The sequence below is a fragment of the Dendrobates tinctorius genome, unplaced genomic scaffold, assembly GCF_039654945.1.
Source record: "Dendrobates tinctorius isolate UK_male_01 unplaced genomic scaffold, ASM3965494v1 ptg000134l, whole genome shotgun sequence".
NCBI classification, from domain to species: domain Eukaryota; kingdom Metazoa; phylum Chordata; class Amphibia; order Anura; family Dendrobatidae; genus Dendrobates; species Dendrobates tinctorius.
In genome coordinates, this window is record NW_027361802.1 from 10,790,439 (window position 1) to 10,814,607 (window position 24,169).

Genomic DNA, 24,169 nt, shown 5'->3' on the forward strand with positions numbered 1-24,169 from the left:
AAAAATGTCTTCCGTTTGAGTTGCCACCTGCAGGTCATTGTTTCTTTCTGCAGGTTTATGAAAATGAATGTTTAAACTGTATTTAGTTATAAAATCATGAATGTGTGGTTTGTTTGGCTCTTTTCTTGCTGAAGGGGGCAAGTTTACCTTTTAAATGGTGTATCATTTGTGTGTGTGGGGCGAAGTAATCACCGAAAAAGCAGTGCATGTGTACGAATGTGTTTGCATATGTGACTCACCATTTGTGTGTTTGGGGCGAAGTAATCACCGAAAAAGCAGTGCATGTTTACAAATGTGTTTGTATATGTGACTCACCTGCAGTGAAGTGTGCAATCCTCCAGTGTGCCTGAAATAGGCTGGGCAAGCTCTTGGGCAAGCTGGAAAGACCCCAAGGCAAATGTTTAGACTTGTTTGTGATGTCTGTAAGCAGCTTTGTGGTAGTGTGCTTTGGGGTAGTGTTCTGCCACCTGCAGGTTATTTGACCTTTCAAATGGTGTATCATTTGTTTGTGTGGGTGGAGTATGAACGGAGCAAGTGTGCAGTTCAATAGGCAGTGCATGTTTACAAATGTGTTTGCATATGTGACTCACCTGCAATGAAGTGTGCAATCCTCCAATTTGGCTGAAATAGGCTGGGCAAGCAGTTTGGAAAGCCCCCAAGGCAAATGTTTGGATTTGTTTGTGATGTCGGTAAGCAGCTTTGTGGTAGTGTGCTTTGGGGTAGTGTGGTGCCACCTGCAGGTCATTTTTCCTTACTGCAGATTTATGAAAATTAATGTTTAAATTGTATTTTGTGATCAAATCGTGGATGTGTGCTTTGTTTGGCTATTTTCTTGCTGAAGGGGGCAAGTTTACCTTTCAAATGGTGTATCATTTGTGTGTGGGTGCAGTATGAACGGAGATACAAAGTAATCACCGAAAAACAGTGTTTAGAATTAATAGAATAGATTGGCTGTACAGTACGGCTTAACCACATTGGAGAGACTCTGGATGAATGGAGCGCTATTTGCCTCCTGGATTGCAGATTTTCCTAGAATAGTTTGCAGACTCCATATACAGAGCCCCTAAGTCCTAGAAACCTAACTTGACCTCATTATGGAAATTATACCCCATTGGGAATTTATCTACAGGTATAGTGACCCTCCATGGGTGTTTTCCAGAAACAAGCAGTAGTGGATTTTGCTGAGTGAAAATTGCAAGCTGCCATTGTAGTGACCAATACGTTGTAGTGATCAGTACATTATCTACAGCTCATGCTTCTGGAGACAAGCACCCGTAAATTAGGCTGGCTCTCATCACTACAGAAATGCCAAACATGTGGGCCCTAAATGTGGTTTAGAAAAACACTGGGGCCCAGAAGAGAGAGGTAGCATTTGGATTTGAGAATTCAGAATTTGCTAAATTTCAGTTGAGGGGTGAGGAGCCATTGCGCTTTTCCAGAGACTTTGTGCTACCAGTAGTGGTAACTATATTTCCGTTAACAGATGACGGACCTGAGTGGGTTCTTGCTTTTTTTGGTGGATTTGAGCTTTTATTGGGCACATTTTACATAACATTTAGGATCACATTTATCCGGTGCTCTTTGCTGAGCACTTACTTTGGGGTTTCCATCTAAATCTCCGAGTAACTTGACAATTGAAACCCTCAAGGGGTCCTTTCACTATAATGAGGCAGCAGAATGACTCTGGCCTCTGTTCAACGTTGTCCTTTTCAGAAGTGCACAAAACTGTGGTCGACCACGCTTTTATGCTCGCCTAAAAAGCCTGACACCACAGAATCACATTTCCTACGGCGTCCACAGTGCCTCCATCAGCCTCTTAGGGAATCTTCCAGCCTTCTGTCTGAATGACGTATTTCAGAGATTTACATGGAAACCCTGGGGTAAATCCTGCACACTCTGCAGGATAAATGTGAGCCAAGCCTTACTGCTATCTTTAGGAGGCAGAATGAGCAGATCAACAGCAGGTGAAGAATTGTTTTATTTATTTTTTACATTGTTCCTCTTGCAGTTTAAGTGATTAGACAACGTTATTCTTTGGGTTGGTGCGATTACATTGATAACAGATTATCTGTTTTTTATGTTTGGCTACTGTGACACACTAAGCGACGCTTTTTATTGCAAAAAGTTTTTTGTTTTGTTTTTTAATACCGTTCCCTGGTTTTCTTTATTTGGGGATTTTTAAATATTTTTACACTTTCTAATAACTTTTTTAAACTTTTTTACATTGTCGCAGGAAGGGACATCATTGTATAGTGACAATTCTCTGATCTGATACTGATACGATAAAGCAGCGTCTGACAGACAGGGCAGGAGGCTTGTCAGCTCCTGCTCTTAGCAGGCGCTCACAAGCCACCTTCCCTGCAGGACCTCTCAGCTATCGCATTGTGCTGATGGGAGCAGACAGAGAGCTCACTCCCTGTGCAATTCTCCTTGATGTCTCTGTCACTACTGACAGTGGCATCAGAGGGGTTATATGTCTTGATCGGTGCTAGAGCTGACACCCAATCGCTGCGTGATCGCGGCACCGTACATATACTGTGGTTTGTGGGAACGCATGTCGAGAAGGGGTTAAAAATAAATAAACATTATGGAATTGCCACATCCATATAAATTAGTTCTATCAATATGTTACTTTACTTTATCTGTATGTTTTAAGAGAAGAAAACAACCCAAAACTCGAGTTGCATTTTTTACAGTCAACACCACTCCACCCCACCCCCACTGCAAAAAAAATCCCTATTTTTCTATTACTATGATAGATGTAACACAAAACACGTTTGTTAATCCTTTTTTTTTCTATTTTTTTTTTTTTTACTTCTTTGCCAGGAGTATGAACATGTGCGACAGGAATATGAGAAAGTAAAGGAAATACGTGACCAAGTGAAGGAAGAACTAAAGGACAAACAAGAATCACAAGCACCACTTAATCAAAAACTTCAAAAGTATGACAAGCAACATAAGCAAATTGATGGCAGAATGAAAGAGAAAGTGAGAATTTTAAAGAAAATATATAAAAATGAAAAAAAAAGTTGTTACTCTAAAACTTTTATGAATGATGAATTAAGCCCCTTTCCCTGTGCTTAATAGTTCAGTGTTAAGAGGGAGTATTTTTCTGGCATTTTGATGGTATGGCCATGGATGGTATGCCGGTAACCTCAGCAGCCTCTGTCAGTAGTAACCTATATCAGACACACTTCTGTAGCTGTTGACAACTTCAAACTTGTCAGATTAAGGGTGCGTGCACCCGACATGAGTATGTGTTAAGTAAACGTGCGAACATATGTATTACCTATGTATGAGCGACTTGCCGTTCAGTATTAGAGCGACTTTTAACCACTTTCGGTTTCCAAACACACTCCATGGTTAAAAGAATATTCTTCAAGAGTTCTCTGCCTTTACAATACAAGTCACTGGGAATGCTATAAAGACGCCGGGTGTTTTTTTTTTTTTTTGTTCTTTGTTGTAATGTTTTGCCAGAGTTTTTGTTTTAAAAGCCCCTAGCTGTTTCTTTATTGGGAAACCAGTAACATAGATGCCTCAAGCACAATGTGAAAATGCTGAAAAAACAAAACAAAAAAAAAATCCACTGGCACTCAGGAAATGACCAAGTAATGACAGAAAAATACATCTTCCTTTTGAAAAACTTGGCGGGTTTGCACACCTTAAAAACATTGCGTCCATGTACCCCATCTCCTAAGGATCTAATACGTTTTTACAGCCCATCAGTATGCTTACTTTTATGTAAAGTTGCTTTGGTAGCCGGAGGACTAACAAAGACCCACTGATCTGCCTATAAAGGCCTATCATATGTAACAAGGTTTTCTGCCTGAAACAACACCTCTGGGAATACATGTAATAAGGGAGAGTGCTCCTCTAGTAGCCAGTTTTCCTGCCATTTATGTAATGTAATGTATGATCAGCTCATTGGTTCCCCATTAATCATAGTGTATTGTGGGGAGACCCAGCAGGGTGCAGCTGAGTGAGCAACATCACCTAGGTCCATTCACTTCAACAGTGGTTGTGCACAACTATTCAGAATATCCTATTTAGCAGGTTTACTGATTTTCTTTTATGACTTCCAGATGAATGACATTCGGGAAACCTCAAAGAAATGCAAACAGAAGCAGGAACTTGTGGAAATGAAAGAAAAAGAGGTCTGTATTCCCATATCTACATTTGTGTCCAATCTGATTGTCACTTTATTGTCCTAAATCCTGAATGTAACCTTTTTCAAAATCTCTGTAAATAAATCAGATAGAAGACATTCAACAAAAATTAAGAATGAGAAAAGATGAAGAAAACGACAGGCAGAAGAGGATTTTTAACATTCGTAAGATGATTGAGGACTGGCAAAATGAGCTGAATTCTATGGCTAACCAGGACAGTCTGCAACCAGAAATCGATTTTATTGCGAGAGAGTTGCGTAATATCCAGGATGAGAAGTTGTCTGTGGAAAGTGACATGAGTGATGCTCGAATGGAAAGACAAAACTTGGAGGGAGAAAAAAGAGGTAGTTACATGTTTTGTTCATTGTATCTTTATGGTTAAAAATGGCAAGAATAATTAAAGGGAACTTGTCAGCAGTATTGTGCACAGTAAGCTACAGGTTGGCGCTGTTATACTTATTAAAATGATACCTTGGTTGATGAAATCCGTCTTATGGTTGTTCTTTAATCTTTATTTTCAGTTTTGTGTTAATGAGATTCTAGTGCCCCAAGGCTGGAGTTGGTGTATGTGGTGCTCTGATTAGTTATTCATTCATAATGCAGACTGCTGACAGTTTGCACTATGTATGCCAATAATACGTTTTATTCAGGTTAATCACCTAGAGGGGAAAATAAAAATCAATTTGAAAATGGCGCCCGAAGCACCTGCACAGTAGCTGCTATCGGTGTTCAGCTGTGATCCGATAGCTGCTACTGCGCATGCACCAGAGGTGCCATCTTATTTTAGAAGAAAAAATAATTCCTCCCCCAAGATGGAGTGGTCTGCGCCTGTGTAGTAGCAGCTCTCGGCTATCTCTGAGTTACTACTGCGTAGGCAGCACCATCTTGGCAGAGGAATTTTTTGTTTTTCTTCTGTGCAGTAGCAGCTGTCAGATCACAGCTGAAAACCAATAGCAGCTACAGCAGTCTGCATTATGAATACCTACTTATTGTCTCTAGGTTACTGTGCACAGTTTTGCTGACAGGTTCTCTTTTAAAGCAGGGCTGTGGAGTCGGTAAGCCACACCTCCGACTCCGCCTCCGACTCCTCAATTTCCATGACACCAACTCCGACTCCCTCATACAATGTTTAAGTTTTAAGTGATAAATTTACTGTAGTAAAATGGTAGCATCAGGCTTTTAACCATTATTATGATAGTTATCAAGCCATTTAGATAGAACATAAAATATATTTATTGGAATACAGCTTTAGAACAAAAAAACTTATGCTTATTTACAATTTATTATACACTATGCAGTAAGTGGGGGGAAAAAACGGTTTTCAACAAAAACATACTGAATAATATTTGTGCAGTCTATAAATTTGTTCTGAGAAATGGTATCGCCTCCATCAGATCCTCCTTCATAGATGACCTCAAATCTGACCTAATTATTTTTGGGCTAGAGAACATCCTCTCTACACTAACTTAGGTTGATGGCAAAGCAGTAACCACATGGGCATCAACATCTCTAACAATTTCAGGGTGTAGAGGAATTGCCTCATGCACAGTCAGTTTTGATGAACCATTGAACTCTTCTACTTCTTTGACAGCGAGTGAAAAATGTTGCTGAAATATGGTCAGTCTGTTTTCTATGGGAATGGAATCTTTTTCCTTGCGGCAACGCTTTATATGTTCCATGTCGTCCAAATACTTTTGGAAATCAAACTCCTTATCTGATGAGGATGAAGAAATGGCAGCAGCAGCACTGGCAGGACCAGAGTCCTCTTGCTCTTGACCGTCCTGTATCCCAGTCCTCCTAACTGCTACCTCAATCAGAGCTTCTTTTCCTTTAGTAAGCTGTTGACCATCCAGCAATATTTGATGACTCGGGTCCACATAAACAGCTGCCAGAACTATTTTATTTTCTAACATCAGTGTCTCTCCGTTTCATTGAAGCAGCAATGCCGTCTGCGATTATATCTCTTTGGGACAGGCAAAAAATCAAGTTCTTCCACTCCTTTATAAAAATGCCAGGAGGTAAATCCTCAGCTTGTAACTTTGTAGCCACTGTAAATGGGTGATGAAGCAACTCCTTCATTTCAGCCACCTGTGTCCATTGACCTTCATGTAGTGTTACCTGAGGGTTAGCCAGAGCTCAGAAGGGAAGGAGCGCCGTTTGACTTTTTCACTGCAAAATTGGCTGGAATTCAGATCGGACGCCATGTCACGTTTGGATAGCCCCTGATGTGCCTAAACAGTGGAAACTCCCCACAAGTGACCGCATTTTGGAAACTAGACCGACCCCCCCCCCCCTCCCCGAGGAACTTATCTAGATATGTGGTGAGAACTTTGAACCCCCAAGGGCTTCACAGAAGTTTATAACGTACAGCCGTACAATTAAAAAATCATATTTTTTCCACAAAAATGATCTTTTCACCCCCAATTTTTATTTTCCCAAGGGAAACAGGACCCCAAAAGTTATTGTGCAATTTGTCCTGAGTGTGCGGATACCCCATATGTGGGGGTAAACGACTATTTCGGTGCATGGCAGAGCTTGGAAGGGAAGCAGTGCCATTTGACTTTTGTGGCTGGAATTGAGATTGGATGTCATGTCGCGTTTTGGAAAGCTCCTGATGTCGAACCCCCCACAAATGTCACCATTTTGGAAATTAGACCCCCCCCCCTCAAGGAACTTATCTAGATGTGTGATGAGCACTTTGAACCCCCAAGGGCTTCACAGAAGTTTATAACGCCCGAGCGTGAAAAGAAAAACATATTTTTTACACAAACATGATCTTTTTGTCCCCAAATTTTTTTTATTTTTCCAAGGGTAACAGGAGAAATTGGACCCCAAAAGTTGTTCAATTTGTCCTGAGTATGCTGATACCCCATATTTGGGGGTAAACCACTGTTTGGACACATGGCAGAGCTTGTAAGGGAAGAAGCACCGTTTGACTTTTTCAACGCAGAATTGGTTGGAATTGAGATCAGACGCCATGTTGCGTTTGGACAGCACCTGATGTGCCTAAACAGTGGAAACTGTTATGAATGAGTAACCAAAGGAGGAAAAAACAAAAATACAAGCTAAGTCCAGAAAACCGGAGAGGTTGGTAGCTATCGGATTGCAGACCCCTGATCCTATCCACAACAACTAACAGTAGCCGTGGGGGGTTCCTACGATGCCCTAGACCCCTCGATCACAGCCGGAGAACTAAATAGGCCTAAAGAAAGAAAGGGGAAATCTAAACTGCCCCAGAGCAGACCCCAAAGCAATAGGCAGCCCCCAACATATAATGACTGTGAAGCAAGATGAAAAAACTAACACAGATAGAAAGATAGGTTGAGCAAACGATGGGGCCCAAGCTAACTAAAAAGGACAGGATAGAAAAGCTGCTGTCTGCAATCCGTAAAAAACCCTACCAAAAAATGTCCCAACCGTCTGATAGGAAAAACAGGCCCTGAAGTCTTTAGGACTTCAAAAAGACTATATCAGCACTCAGGTAAATTCTGAAGACAGAGCAAAGAGACAAACTGATCAGAGACAAAAATGGAACTCAGCACACCCCCGTCCGGGGATGGCTGAACTCAAAAAAACAAGGTAAACAAAACTAAGTTCACTAGCAGAGCAAAAACTTATCTTTGGGAAGCAGGAATCAGACTGGTCTCCAAGAATCCAGCAGAGAAATCACCAGCGACTCAGAAGGTCGTCGGCTGCCTTATATCCAGTCAGAATTTCCTGTTACCCAGTCATCATCTACCAGATCAGGTGTTTGGTAATCAGCCTCACTACCTTCCTTCACCAGAAGAGGGAGTTCATCAGACATCGACGGTGAAGGGGAAAATGAACTCACAACAGGAAACCACCCAATTCTAACTCCAACCCTAACCCTAGGCTGAACCCTAACCCTAATGGGAAAATGGAAATAAATACATTTTTTAAATTTTTTTTATTTTTCCCTAACTAAGGGGGTGATAAAGGGGGGGTTTGATTTACTATTTATGGCGGTTTTTTATGTTTGACAGCTGTCATACGCTAAAAGACGCTTTTTATTCTAAAAATAGTTTTTGCATCAACACATTTTGAGAGCTATAATTTTTCCATATTTTGACCCACCGAGTCATGTGAGGTCTTATTTTTTGCAGGACGAGTTGAAGTTTTTATTGGTACCATTTTCGGTCACATGACATTTTTTGATCGCTTTTTATTCCGATTTTTAGGAGACAGAATGAACAAAAACCAGCATTTCATGAATTTCTTTTGGGGTGTGCGTTAACACCGTTCCGCGTGTGGTAAAATTGATAAAGCGATTTTATTCTTCGGGTCAGTACGATTACAGCGATACCTCATTTATGTCATATTATGTTTTGGCGCTTTTATAGAAAAAGGAAAAATCCAGCTGATAAAAAAAGGCTATTTATTGAAAAATTCAAGTTAAGATCAGCATCCCGCAGACAATTAGCGGTAACGTAGTAAGCTGCGTTCCTGCACTTACTACGCATGTGACTAGTAAGATAATTTGGTTTTACCGCATCTAATCTAATCCTATGGGTAATTTACTCTGCAGATACTGAGCATCTCCATAAGGCTAGTTTCACATTAGCGTCTTTTTGCGCAGCGCATCGTGCGCATAAAAAACGCAAAGAAAAACGCAAAACAAACGCGCGTTTTTTTAACGTCATGCGCACGCTGATGCGTCAAAAACGCAGCGTTGCTTGCGTTTTACATGCGTTTTTGCATGCGTTTGCGTTTTTTTATGCACATGCGTTTTTAGGTGTGACATTTTTTCCATTGTCTAGAGAACATTCTAGACTTGTTTCACTCAAAAACGCATGCGCAAAAAAACGCAACCGTGCGCAAGACCATGCGCACGCATGCGTTCCCATAGACTTCAATGTGTTGTTTTTGCGCATTCCGTGCGCAAGCGTGCGCATGCGTTTTTTTGCCGAGACAGGGTGCACCAAAAAATGCAACATGTTGCGTCTGGCGCGCCTGGCGCAAAAGACAAAAAAACGCATGCGCACGAAAACGCAAGTGTGCGCAAGACCATGCGCACGTCATGTTAAACATAGGTGCGCAGTGCGCATGCGCACGATGCGCTGCGCACAAAAGCGCAAATGTGAAACCAGCCTAACATAGATAGACATGCTGCGGTCTGGAAAGTCGCGCCGCATGTCCGTTTACGCAGGGCAGCCTTAGGCGTCTCTGAATGCATAGTGGAGGTGGGATTTCTTGAAATCCCATGTACTATGCTGTAACATCTAGCCGCTGTGGGTTTGACGTTGCGCATGAACGCAGCGTCTAACCCGCAGCGTTGACTGACCGTGGGAGCATACCCTAATTAACATATGGCATATTTACAATTCTACGGGATAAAGCACTGTGTGGATGTTGCAAAATAGTCACTGCAGCCGTAGATTAATTCATTTAGGTGCAATTTCTACAATAGGGTCACTTTTGAGGTTTTTCTACTATTCTTCCACCTTAGGGGCTTTGCAAATGTGGCCCGTAAACTATTCTAGCAGCCTTCACAGCACTGACGTGTTGTCAAAAAGTTTCTGACTGCGTATGGGGCATCACTGTGTTTGTGAGAAATTGCGCAATAAACGAGTTTGCATTACGAGTTCGAAGTTACCCAACATATAGGTTCTTTATTTATATGGTGAAAATAATTCCAAATCTTGTTAAAGGGCAATTTTCTGAGACTTGTAGCGTATCCATTTTTCGGGATCTTGGGTTGGGTGAGGGTTTATTTTTTGCATATGGCCGGCGTCCATAGCAAGGGATACAAGGGGGATACACGACCTATGACGTACCTATACGTCATAGGCTGTGAAGGGGTTAACTCTTGTGTGACTGACAAATTTGCAGCAACTATGCACCTATGGGTTCAAAATACTCATTACACCCCTAGATGAATTCCTTAGCAGTGAAGTTTCCAATATGGGATCACCTGGGGGGGGGGGGGGGGAAGAGTTCTGCTGATCTGGCACTTCAGGGGCTCGGCTAATGCCGCCCACAATCTAATCAAATGGAATCTGCGTTCTAAACACCAAGTAGCGCTCGTTCCCATCCGATCCCTGCAGTGAACTCAAACAGCGTATGGGCTACTGCCACGTTCAGTTAAAATTGCATGACAAACTATAGATTCCGTTTTCCGATTCTCCTATTACGCCTTGTGGAATTTATAAATTTGGTGCTAAAACAGTATTTTAGTGGAAATAATGTACATAATTTTTTTTGTTTTGACATGTGAATTTTATAAAATCTTGTGACTCAACTGTAGATTAAAAAAGCTCAGTACCAATTCTAGATGAATTCCTCGAGGGGTCTAGTTTAAAAAATGAGGTCACTTGTAGGGGATTTCTGCTGTTTTGGCATGTCTAGGGTTTTGCAAATGCAACATGGCATTCACAATCTATTCCAGACGAATTTATGCGCCACAAATCAAATGGCATTCTTTCCTTTCCAAGCCCTGCCAGCAGTTTTTGACCACATATGAGGTATCTTCATGTTTGGAATAAATTGCATAACAAATTATGGGGTCCATTTTTTTTTCCCTTTACCAATGTGAAAATTTCAAATTTGGCGCTAAAATGACATTTTAGCCGAAAAAAATTTAGTTTTCGTTTTCAAATCCACATTTTAAAAAGTTCTATGAAGCTCCTACTGTCTCAACAAGCTCAACACCCCCCAGATGAATTCTTTTATGGGTTTAATTTGCAAAATGGGGTCATTTGTAGGGGTTTCTGCTGCTTTGGTGCCTCAGGGGCTCTCCAAATGAGACATGGTGTCAGCAATCTTTCTCAGCTAAATTTACCGTATTTACTTGTGTATAAGCTGAAATTTTCAGCCCATTTTTTTGGGCTGAAAGTCCCCCCTCTCGGCTTATACACGGGTCATATACCTGGGGGTCGGCAGGGGAGGGGGAGCGGGGGTGTCAGAGATCATACTTACCAGTTCTGGCGCGTTCTCTGCAGCGGCAGCATCGCTTCTCCACTGTCTCCCTTCCTGTCTTCAGCGGTCACGTGGTACCGCTCATTACACTCATGAATATGTGCATATTCATGAATGTAATGAGCGGTACCACATGACCGCTGAAGACAGGAAGGGAGACAGTGGAGAAGCCAGGCTTCAGAGACCGCGGCAGGATGGGTGAGTATAGTGATATTCACCTGTCCCCCGGTCCATCGCTGCTCACTGTTGTCTCTGCTGCATCCTGTGTCAGTGACGCTTAGGCAGCAGGGGGCGCGGTGACGTGGTTAGCGCGCGCCGCCCCTCTGCTGGCTGAACAGTCACTGACACAAGAAGCGGCAGACAGCGGCGATGGACCCAGGAGAGGTGAGTATGGCATTTTTTTAAACTATGGAAAAGCATATGGGGTCATAATCTATGGAGCAGCGTATGGGGGCATAGTCTATGGAGCAGCATATGGGGGCATATTTTATGGAGCAGCATATGGAGGCATATTCTATGGAGCAGCATATCGGGGCATAGTCTATGGGGCAGCATATGGGGGTATAAACTATGGAGCAGCATATGGGGGCATAGTCTATGGATTCCACCCTAGGCTTATACGCGAGTCAATAAGTTTTCCCAGTTTTTTTGTGGCAAAATTAGGGGAGTTGGCTTATACACGGGTCGGCTTATATACGAGTATATACAGTACATTCCAAATACTAAATGTTGCTTCTTCCCTTCCAAGAAGAACTTTTTACCTACATGTGGGGTATCCCCACCCTCAGAAGAAAATGAATAACAAATTTTGTGGTCCACTTTTTCATGTGACCTCTTGCAAAAGTGAAAAATTTGGGGGTAAAGCAACATTTTCGTGAAAAAAATAAATTAAAATTTTCAATATGACTATCTAGTTTTATCAAATTCTGTGTAGTACCTGTTGGTACTAACTGGTTTAACCCCTTTACGACCTCCGCCGTACTAGTACAGCGGAGGTCGCTTACCTCCCTTTGATATGGGCTTCGGCGCTGACCACACATCTTTCCCGGGACATCTCAGCTGTTTTGAACAGCTGACATGTGCCCGCAATAGCCGCGGGTGGAATCGCGATCCACCCACAGCTATTAACTAGTGAAATACCGCTGTCAAACTCTGACAGTGGCATTTAACTCGTACTTCCGACAATCCTCCCACCCGTGACCCCTGTCACGTGATCGCAGGTCACTGGTTTGTTCGCATGACAACCAGAGGTCTTCTGGAGACCTCTATGGTCCTAGATAATCAGCTGGCACCCGGCCGCGATCAGCTGCGCTCCCCCCGTGAGCACGGCTGATCACATAAGACTACTATACCATCTATGGGCATTAAAGCACAGGGCACATAGACGGTATAGTACGTCAAACGTCAGGAAGGGGTTAAAAATATTAGATCAAACTTTTTATATTTTTTTTTTTTTTTTATGTTATTCTGTAATGTCTATTGTCTGTACAAGTCCCCTCTAAAATGTAAAGTGCTGCGGAACATGTTGGTGCTATAGAAATAAAATTATTATTTATTATTAAAGTTTAAATCGCCCCCCTTTCGCCCCATTCAAAATAAAGCAGTGAAAAAAATCGCCTCATTCAGAATCACCCGATCTATCAAAAAATAATAAAAAAAAGAGGATTAACTTGATTGCTAAACTGTGTAGCGAGAAAAAAAGTCAAAAAGCCAGAATTACGTTTTTTGGTCGCCACAACATTCCATTAAAATGCAATTTCACCGCACTTGAATTTTTTTCCCCATTTTTGAGTAAACGATATGGTAAAACCAATGGTGTCGTTCAAAAGTAAAACGTGTACCGCAAAAAACAAGTCCTCACATGGCCATATTGATGGAAAAATAAAAAAGTTATGGCTCTGAGAAGAAGGGGAGCGAAAAACGAAAATGGCAAGGTCTTGAAGGGATTAAAGATATAAAATTTTTAAAGGGAATCTGTCACCCCTTTTTTTGAGATATCATATAATGATATCATTCAATTGTGTGTCACATAAGGATTCTCTTCGTACTTTTGCTTCCCCCTGACCCCGCACCTTTCATGCATAAATACCTTTTTTATATCGGTTCAGATGTATGTAAACTGCCGCTGTCCGCTGGGCGGGGCTTATTCACCTGCTCCCCCCTCCCTGTCTTGCTCTACGCAATTTTGTAATGTAAAGACATGGCTGTAATGCAGCCATGTAATCCATTTTCTTGTTCTTCCTTTTTCACTATTTGAATTTTTGTGATCCATAGATTTCAGTGCACAGGGGCCGGTCTGGTCTTTGCATCACAGGTCACTACTTTTTCAGTGACCTGCCTCATCTGTTTGAAATCTTGCTGTGGTGCCGTCATTTTGTTGTTGCCGTCGGAGACTTGTGCGCTGATTGAGTTCTCTGCTTAATGACTTCTTTTAGAGGTGACTGCGCTATATAAGGGTATGTGCACACGCTGCGGATTTTGCTGCAGATCCGCTGCGGATTTGGCCTCTGCAGATCCACAGCAGTTCCGCAGACAGTGTACAGTACCATGTAAGTCTATGGGATTTACAATCTGCTGTGCACATGCTGCGGTTTTTACACTGCGGACAAGCTGCGGTTTTGAATCCGCAGAAATAAATGACATGTCAATTCTTTCTGCGGATTCCGCTGCGGTTTGCCACCTATTCCATTGTCCAGGTGTCAAACAGCAGGGGAAAACTGCAAGCCAATCCGCAGGTAAACCGCAGGTCAATTTACCTGCGGTATTACCTGCGGATCCGCACGGAAAAATCCGCAGGTGAATCCACAGTGTGTGCACACAGCCTTATTGTAGACCAGCCTGGAACTCAATGTGCCACCCACGGCAAAGCCGCCACAAGATTTCAAACAGAGGATTCAGGTCACTGAAAAAGCAGGCATTAGAGAAGACTCAGTTCAGCCCCTGAGAACCAATCTCAAATTAGCAGAAAACTTTAACTTCTGATTACAGAAGAACAACAAAGCAAATGTCTTCACCAAAGATATCAATGTAATCCGTATTACAGCGCAGTTACAGCTATGTTTATACTTTTACATCCCAAAATTGTACTGACAGGTTCTCTTATTTCTGGGATTCATTTTATGGCTAGAATAAGAAATACACAGCTGGTGATTTCCAACAGTCTCCAAACCTTAGCAAACAACATCCCCCATCAATGAATAAAATAATTTTTTATTTATTCTTTGCCTCTGTATCCCTGTTCATGCATGGGGATGTCGTTTGCTATGTTGAATTGGAGGTGGCTTCATTATTCTAAATGGATGTTGGTTGGTTATAGTCTCCAGACCTTGTTGGAATGTCCTTTTAATTTATACCCTTCGTCAATATAGGCATAAATATATGCAGTTAGCACATGATGGCAAATACCAAAATTTCTAGCAGCATAATAAGTAAAAGACTCTCCTTGTGTTCACCCAGATCAGTTATACCAGTCAGCAGTTCTTTGTTTCATTGTGTTCTCATGAGACCCATTACACCCGGTCAGATGTGAAAACATTAACCCCTTCTTTACTCTAACCGGTGAAAACATGCCGCCTACATATACCATTCAATTTCTACATATTATTGCAGGTCACAAGTGCTCTGTCTTTTGTTTCACAGTCTTGTTTTGTGGGACAGATATACAATGCAATAGTTATTTTTATCTTCCAAGTTTGTGAATTGATGTATTCTTGTTTTTCCCCTTAAGATAAATTTAATCGAATAAAACAGTTTGATAATATGTTAAATTTGAAAGAAGAAAAATTGCGGAAGAGGTTTGCAGATACTTACAATGCTGTTGTGTGGTTGCGAGAAAATAAGGAAAAGTTTAAGAAACGCGTGTGTTTGCCCATCATGCTTGAAGTAAGTAATGCCAAAAGAGGCAAGTATAACATTAAAAAGTGTTTTGTCCCTGTTTCTCACAGTATTGTATGTAGCTGTTTGTGTAATGCCACTTGTCACACAAATACGTTCACATTCAATGTCGGCCACATTTTCTGCTGGTCCCAGCTTGGAATTAGTGGGTTGTCTGCTTTTTAGTTATGTGAAGTAATAGTTTAGAGATTGTTCCTTTGTTGTTTTTTTTTGCTTCTGGTATTGGCATGTTTTATGTTACTATTTCTGTTTATACATATAGTATTTGCTGTTTGTGAAGGTCACGTACACCTTGCAGAGCACAGAAAACTCCCTCTGCTATACCTTCTTTTTAGGTGCTGAACTGTAAGAATGGTATAGCCTATAGAGACCTAATGCTCCTGTGGTTTCAGAAACCCTTCTCAAAGAAGACCAGCTTTGTTTGTTTTGTTTTTTTTTTTTGCAAGTACCAGTTTTCCTGTCACCCAACAACCCAATGGTTACCAAAGTTCCAACCGAACAAGAAAATACCGAAGAGGACCCGTGGACAAGAGAAAACCAGACAAGATATAATCTTAATAGATACCTTTATTAATGATACATAGATGGTGGTATAAAATACCATAAAATTAATATATAACAAACACTAAGCACAAGTGGGACAATTTTACACAATATAAAAGAATTATTATATAGCTTGGACCAATTATATGATATTTACATATACATTCATATATATTTTAATATTCCTAAAAAAAATTTTTTTATTTTATTAAAATAAAAAAATGAAAGAATGATAAATTCCTCTTAATAAAAAATTGTATAATACTGTGAAAAAAATCAGTGTTTTAAAGATCAATTAATATAGTTAAAATTTGTAGCAAATAATGGTCACATAAACAGTGAATGGTGTAAAGTGAATCAACTTTACACCAAGTGAATCAAGGATTGCTTTACAAAGCTGAAGTAATGTATTATATAAAGTGCCGTGCACCAATGTGAAGTTTAGATAAAACCACTGCTTGCTGAAGTGCAGTGTGCAACAAGGACTACACTACATTGCTGTGCAAATATCGCTAGGAATAAAAATTGCTTTGAATGAAAATGCAAAATAAGTATACCTTTAAGGTCCAGCACGTCCCACAATTGTGCTCCCCGACGCACGTTTCGGAGTTAATCCTTCATCAGGGGTTCAACCTGGCACACTGCACTTTAGTAAGCAGTGTTTTTATATAAGTTGATTCACTTTACACCATTCACTGTTTATGTGACTATTATTTGCTACAAATTTTAACTATATTAATTGATCTTTAAAACACTGATTTTTTTCACAGTATTATACAATTTTTTATTAAGAGGAATTTATCATTCTTTCATTTTTTTATTTTTTTATTTTAATAAAATAAAAAAAAATTTTTTTAAGGAATATTAAAATATATATGAATGTATATGTAAATATCATAGAATTGGTCCAAGCTATATAATAATTCTTTTATATTGTGTAAAATTGTCCCACTTGTGCTTAGTGTTTGTTATATATTAATTTTATGGTATTTTATACCACCATCTATGTATCATTAATAAAGGTATCTATTAAGATTATATCTTGTCTGGTTTTCTCTTGTCCACGGGTCCTCTTCGGTATTTTCTTGTTTGGTTGTTTACAACTAGTGGGTTCACCACTTACCTTCATTGAACACTGGTGGTAGTACATTTAAACAATATAGCACTTTTTACTATGGTTATTATTTAAATTGTGTAGATATACCCTTAATATTCAGTGTTCGTGTGTCTTCTCTTACCCAAGTTCCAGCCTACTCCTCACTAGTGCTCCCTCTCGCTAGAGAGAGCTACATTGAAGGGGTCAACCCTTAAGTCTCAGCCAGGAGATCTGGGAAAGAAAGTACATCTATTTTAGGTAAGTATTTTAGATCGCCATTCCCACTTCATCCATTTCTGCGCTCCTCCATGCCCATTAGCTAGTGAGAAGGTCCTCCCATCAAGACTGGACAGAATGCTATGTCACAACAACCCCTAGAAAAGCACCCATTTATCTTCCAATTTATGCTCCTTTTGAATACTTGTATAAAATTCTGCTCCAGCCTCTGACTTGGAACATGGTCTTTTTGGTGGCAATCATTTCAGTTCGGTTACCTTGTCCTACTATTTCAGATTTTGCACAAGGTAAGGCGATGCTTCGTTTTGTTCTTCCTTTCTTTTCACATTGTGCTCTCTTCTTCCCACCTAAATTAAAATATGGTGAGCATGTTGAGCCCATCATCCCATTTTAGGGAGCACTCCTTTCACAATCTAAAAGTGTTGGTATCTTATGGATTTACCTTTTGGTTTATCTGCTCATTTTTGCATTCAAAATCCCTATTTTGTTTGAGAGGTTCTGTTGACGCGCCTACTGGCCTCCATGACCACCTCTCCTTGTCTGATTTAGTTGGCCATTAGTAAGATGTACTGGGTAAAGGGAAGCAGTGCTTTTTCTTTTTAAGTGTTTGCTTTACTAGGGCAGTGGATGTTCCCTGTTGTCAGGCATCTGCCCTCCGAGTGTGCAAAGCTGCCAGCTGGTCTTCTCTACTCTATAGATTCTAGGGTGTTGCAAGCTGTGCTACCTCCCGTGGCATCCATTGTTTTTCCATTTGTCCTTTCTTTTGTTGTCCCCAAGGGGACTGTTTTAGAACAATTTGTGTCACCAATAACCTGAACAAGAAAAAGGGATTTGGAGACATTTTTAAACTTTTCTATGCTGGTTCTCATTTTATAGTTCAATTGCTATTGAAATGTTAATTTCCTTAGCATGCTACTTTTTTTCCTCTACTCAATTACCTATTAGTTTAGCTCAATATCTGCAACAAAGTTATAGCCTGGCAGGAGGAGGTAACATTCTTTAGTGCTTGTGGTCAGCTTCCTAGTGCCAACAGCACCTGTACCCAAGCTGCTTGCATGCTTGAATAAACAGGACAAGAAAATAATTTTTTGGTCCTGTTACTATATTCTTTCTTCCTTTTGAGACTGTTTTAATTTAGTAGTCCATCCAAAAATTTTCTGAAAAAAAATCTGATTTGGCTGGATTCTATTCCTCTCCCCACCACCCAGGTGAATTGCAAAAAAAAGTGGCCCTGTTGTATACTGAAGTGATTACAGTCACTTCGTTTTTTTTTGTTTTTTTTCATTTAGGGGCAAAAAAGTACCTAAAAATGCAGCAGTGCCTGTTACGGCAGATCTGTCTTCACTTGAATGGGCTGAGCTACAGTACCAGTCTCAGCCACACCTGGCTCGCTCTGTGCCTCCATAAACAATAAAGGCGCTTGAGTGAGCAACCCCTAACCGACCAGCGGAAGCAAAGCCCATTCATCGAAAACTCTGGAAATAGTATCAGATTTCCCTTTTAATGAACAAGGAATTTTTCTCTTTTTTTTTTTTTTTTTTTGAGGTTTCATTATTCTTACCTTCTTCAAAGAGCCGTCACTTTATTTTTCTGTCGACCTAGACGTATGTGGGCTTGTTGTTTTGTAGGACAAGCTGTTGTTTGGAATGACGCTATACATTTTGCTATACAATGTACTGAAAAATGGGCAAAAAAAATCCAATTGCTGTGAAATTATGTAATAAAACAAACATGCAATTCCATCTGTGTTTTTTGGGTTTTGTGTCTGCGGCATACATTGTGCAGTAAAAATGACTTGGAAACATGAATGTCCAGGCTACTACGTTTATAATGTTCCCAAACTTGCACTGCTTTTTTTTCTATTTAAATGATTAAAATAATTCAGAATTGAGTTAAAAAAGCAAACTTTTTTTTGCTTTTGTGTTACCATTTTTGAGGCTGTAATATTTATTATTTCTCCTGTGATTAAGTGGAGCTCGGGCTTGTTTTTTCTGTGGTTAGGCAGCTGTTTTTATTGATACCAATTTGTTACATATGACATTTTCATCGCTTTCTTTTTCATTTCTTTAGCAGGTGTGATGTCTGAAAAATTGCAATTCTGATGTTTTGCTTTTTTTTTCCTTTTAGGCTATGTGCACACGTAGCGATTCTCATGCAGAATAAACCTGAGCAGAATCGCACACCCTGCTCCCGGGAAAACGCATGCGGTTTTTTATGCGCTTTTTTTGAGCATTTGTCAAGTCTTTTTGCTTGGGTTTTCCTAAGAGTTTTTGCCCATATAATTGATGGTATGCGGAATCGTGGGCGATTCCGCAAAATTAATGAACATGCTGCGTTTTTACCGCTAAGCGATTCCGCAGCGGTAAAAACGTACCATTGGCACAACATGTGCGTTTTCTATTAGAAATGCAAGGAATGCTTTTTCTCCTTCTCATTGGGGGACACAGATACTGTGGGTGTAAGCTTTTGCCGCTAGGAGGCTGACACTAAGTGAAAAAAAAAAAGGTTAGCTCCTCCTCTGCCGTATACACCCTAGCCCCTATTGCGGGCGGAAATCAGTTATTTGCTTAGTGTCCATGGAAGCACACGTCTGATTTTTTGCTCCAGACTTTTTTTCCGTCTTTTTCCATGAAGATGAGAGGGGCATTGGATCCTATTGAAAGGGTCCGATTTCCCCAAGCCAACAGTGGGCAAGCACGTGCAAGTGTACCTCCACGTATCCTCTCCCGCGTCGTGGGACACAATGTCGGACTTAGCTCTGACCACCCCTAGGTATTGAAACCATGGGCTGTACAGAGGCCCAAGGCTAGTCCGTGCGCCCCCCACTGCTCCACCAATGCTTAGACTGCGGTGCTGCAAGCTGGCGGACGGTCCCTATACTCACCCCCTGAAGGGGTTAGATGGAGCTAGGGTGCCTGCACCGTCCTATTTTATCAAGACCCCCTCACATACCGGCACTCAGGCTGAAGAGGATCATCGGTGAGGAGAGGGTCTGGGAGGGCTCCTGCAAAGATCTCCGGGCTGGAGCCCCCAGCCGGCGGAAGCCACCGGCCATGCAAGGCTGAGGGTGGCTGGATCCGCCAGGCGGAGCCGCGCAGTTAGTGGCGCCATGTTTTTTGTGTACCGCGAACCCCCTCCCCTCCGCCCCGGTCGGGTAGGGGAAAAATTGAGGCCGCGGCTTCGGCCGGAGCTAGGCTGCGGCCGGAAGTCCCGCCCCTGGGGCCGCGCGTGACTTCCGGCGAAGAAATTTAGACCCCCGGCTTCAGAGCGTGGCCATGCTGCAGAGCGGAAGCACCGTCCCTAGAGCGGTTTTACATGCTGGCTCACTCCCACAGCTGGTGGTGCGCGATTTGAAGGAAGCAGCCAGGACGGGGGCGCAGGACTGGGGTAAGTACTGCCCGTGAGGCCACGCTACAAGGAAAACGAGGTGCTACCTCCTCCCCACATCCCCAGCAATGGACAGATATAGCATGTCCGAAAAAGCAAAGACGCACACGTTCTTTTACGCTGCATGCATCTCTTGTCGGGCTGCGTTTCCGCAGAGCAAGCGATTATGCGAAGCCTGCGAATCCGAACGCGCCCAAGAGCCCTCCCCTGCGACCGTGACCAATGTGTCAAATCCCACGGAGTGGGCCCGATCACTGTCACAATCCATGGCGTCGCGTACGAGAGCAATAGAGTACCTTCAAGCCCCCCCAGGTAGGGGCTGGGACAAAGGCTCGCCGGCCTTGGAGGGAACCTCCACCTCGCAAAAGCCTCCGGCCTGCAGGGGCCGCTCTCACTCCAGGCAGACCCGGAGGAAACAAATCCACACGGTGTCGCCCAGTCCATTCGGTGCCTTGGCTTCTGTAAGCTCTGCTTCTCGCTCCCTGTCACCAGTGGTTGATAGCGAGCAGACCTCAGATTACGACTCAGACGAGCCCCTTGACCTGGACACTCCAGGGTCACATGAAACAGTGGACAGCCTCATAGAAGCCGTCAATCAGACCCTGGGGATCGAAGATGATCCCGCAGCGGCTACGGGGCATGAAGTGGCGTTTAAGCAAGTGAAGCGCCCGCACAGAATTTTTTCCTCTCACCCGGAGTTTGAGGACATAGTGCAGCGGCACAGAGAGGGTCCAGACAGGCGTTTCTTGGGTCAAAAGGCGCTCGAAACAAGGTGTCCTTTTGCTCCGGACCTCCGTAAAAGATGGATGGAATCCCCGATGGTGGATCCTCCGGTTTCGCGCCTAGCCACTAAGACCCTGCTATCCATTCCTAGTGTTTCCTCAATTAGGGATCCCACGGATCGCCTTATAGAGAGCTTAGCTCGCTCAGTATATGAGGCGTCAGGGTCAGCACTCGCTCCCTCGTTCACAGCAACTTGGGTAGCCAAGGCTATGATATCATGGTCAGAAACATTAAACAAGGTCGTGCAGGATTTGCCTGCAGAGATTTCGGAGGTCGCAGGTCAGATGGCGATGGCCGGAGACTATGTAATCAAGCGTCATTGGATGCGGCCAGTTGCTCGGCACTTGCTACCGCTAATGCAATTTCTGTCAGAAGAGCCCTATGGTTAAGGCCATGGCGAGCCGATTCTTCTTCTAAGAAGTCCTTGACTTCCCTGCCTTATCAGTGCGGCCGCCTATTTGGGGAGAAGTTGGATCAACTTATCTCTGACTCCACATGAGGAAAGAGCGGGTTTCTCCCTCAACAAAAGGTCAAACCGCTTTTTCGTCACCCGTTTCAGGCACGTTTTCGGGCCTTTCGCAACACTGGGTGGACTACAGCGGCCAATTCCACCGCCTCAGGCCGCCCCAACCAGGATAGGGAGCGGCAGGTCTCATATAGAGCCAGCCCATTGGGGAGAATGCGTACTCAGCAGACCAGATCGAGGGGATCCAGCTCCCAAAGATCATCGGCCAAATGACTCGAGGCCTTTACCAGACGACACCAGCAAGGTGGGCGGCCGCCTACTCTGGTTTTTCCACGTCTGGGCCAATGTCGCTCACAACGCATGGGTAAAGGAATTGGTGGCCTCAGGTTACAAAATAGAATTTGTCAGATACCCTTTTTTTTTTCCCGGCTTCCCAGGGTGGATGCCCAGGCAAGGGCTCTATTGGGAGCCATCAAATTGCTCCAGCACAACGGAGTCATTGTTCCAGTGCCGGAACACGAAAAAAATCAGGGGTTCTATTCCAACCTTTTTGCGGTCCCCAAAAAAGACGGGTCTGTCAGGCCGGTTTTGGACCTGAAGCTTCTGAACAAATTCATCAGGATCAAAAATTTCCAGATGGAGTCTCTCCGGTCAGTCATATCGGCCATGGAGCAGGGAGAATACTTGGCCTCAATAGATATCCAGGGCGCATATCTGCATATTCCCATTTTTCCTCCTCATCAGAGGTTTCTACGCTTCGCCATCGGCGATCTACATTTTCAGTTCGTAGCACTACCCTTCGGGCTAGCCACGGTTCCCAGAGTGTTCACAAAGGTTATGGCAGTTGTCGTGGCCATACTGCATTCTCGAGGCATAATCGTCTTGCCTTATCTGGACGACCTCTTGGTCAAAGGCCCTTCAATACGGGCATGCGAGGAAAATGTCAACATCACGCTAGATACTCTTGCCCGCTTAGGGTGGTTAGTCAATGCGAAGAAGTCATCCCTTGTGCCAGCTCAAAAGATCTCCTTCCTAGGAATGATTCTCGACACTCGCCGAGGGTTGGTAATTCTCCCTCAGGAAAAGGCGCTATCTCTCCGGCAGGGAGTCCGGACACTTCGTCAACCAGTCCCTCATACCATCCGATCCGGGATGAGGAGTCTAGGGAAAATGGTGGCAGCAATGGAAGCGGTACCGTTCGGCCAGTTCCATCTTCGCCCCCTGCAGAACGCTCTTTTGTCAGCTTGGGACAAGAATCCCCTCACGCTCGATCAGCAGTGCCGACTGTCCTTTCAAGTCAGGCAGTCGCTCGGATGGTGGTTAACCAGTTCCTCTCTGACGCAGGGGAAACCTTTCTCCCCAGACCATTGGTTGGTGATGACAACCGACGCCAGTCTCCTCGGCTGGGGAGCAGTGTTTCGCCACCACACGACCCAGGGACGGTGGTCGCCACGGGAGGCACGCCTCCCGATCAACTTATTGGAGATACGAGCACTTCGGCTGGCTCTGCAAAAGTTTCATCACTTTCAAGCAGGCCGCCCTGTCCGGATTCAATCGGACAACGCCATGGCGGTGGCTTACATAAATCACCAAGTGGGCACCCGCAGTAGAGCAGCCATGCACAAGGTGGGGCACGTTCTGCAGTGGGCCGAAGCAAACCACTCGGTGGTTTCGGCTGTCCACATCCCGGGCGTGGAAAATTGGGCGGCAGACTTTCTCAGCCGGCAGGGTTTTGCGTCTGGAGAGTGGTCTCTACATCCCGAAGTCTTCCGGCAGGTTTGTCAGCCGTGGGGAACTCCGGATGTGGACCTGATGGCATCCAGAGTGAACGCCAAGGTGCCCACATATGTCGCTCGGGCCAGGGACCCACAGGCAATTGCTGTGGACGTGTTGGTTCTGCCATGGAACCAGTGTCGCCTCCCATATCTATTTTCCCCACTGCCACTACTTCCGAGGGTCATCAAGAAGATCAAGACTGAAGGGGTTCCGGCGATTCTGCTGGCCCAGACTGGCCCCGTAGAGCGTGGTAAGCAGAGCTAATGCAGCTGCTTGCCGATGTTTCTTGGCGCCTGCCAAAGCGCCCAGATCTACTGTCCCAGGGCCCGATCTTCCACCCGAACTCAGGGTGTGTTTGACAGCATGGCCGTTGAATCTTGGATTCTAACCCAGGCAGGGTTCGGGAGCAAGGTGGTCGCTACAATGATTAGCGCCCGGAAGCCTGCTTCAGCACGAATTTACCACCACACCTGGAAGGTGTTCTTTGCTTGGTGTCGAGGCCGCGATGTTTCTCCGTTGAGATTCTCGATCGTCAACATCTTGACTTTTCTCCAGTCAGGCCTAGACTCGCGCTTAGCCCCAAGTTCCCTCAGGAGACAAATATCGGCCTTGTCCGTCCTGTTCCAGCGCAGAATTGCTACCAATCTGCAGGTGAAGACTTTCATCCAGGGAGTCTACCATTTGGTGCCTCCCTATGAGGTGCCTATGGACGCTTGGGACCTTAACCTGGTACTAAGTGTTCTGCAGGAAGCTCCATTTGAACCGCTTCAGGATATCTTCTTGAGGTACCTTTCCTGGAAAGCGGTGTTCCTAGTGGCCATCACTTCTATCAGGCGGGTTTCAGAACTGGCAGCCCTATCCTGCCAAGCCCCGTTACTCACTTTC

The 24,169-nt window shown here is 43.5% G+C and overlaps 1 protein-coding gene across 4 annotated transcripts in view; it reads left to right on the top strand.

Moving 5' to 3' along the window:
- SMC5 (structural maintenance of chromosomes 5) overlaps positions 1 to 24,169 on the top strand; it is a 344,009-nt gene that overhangs the window by 89,426 nt on the left and 230,414 nt on the right. For all 4 annotated transcript variants that reach the window (XM_073543725.1, XM_073543726.1, XM_073543723.1 and 1 more), the window contains 4 exons: positions 2,827 to 2,988; positions 4,083 to 4,154; positions 4,255 to 4,510; positions 14,830 to 14,984. In XM_073543725.1, the coding sequence (XP_073399826.1) occupies positions 2,827 to 2,988; positions 4,083 to 4,154; positions 4,255 to 4,510; positions 14,830 to 14,984 (645 nt within the window). The remainder of the gene's footprint in view (positions 1 to 2,826; positions 2,989 to 4,082; positions 4,155 to 4,254; positions 4,511 to 14,829; positions 14,985 to 24,169) is intronic.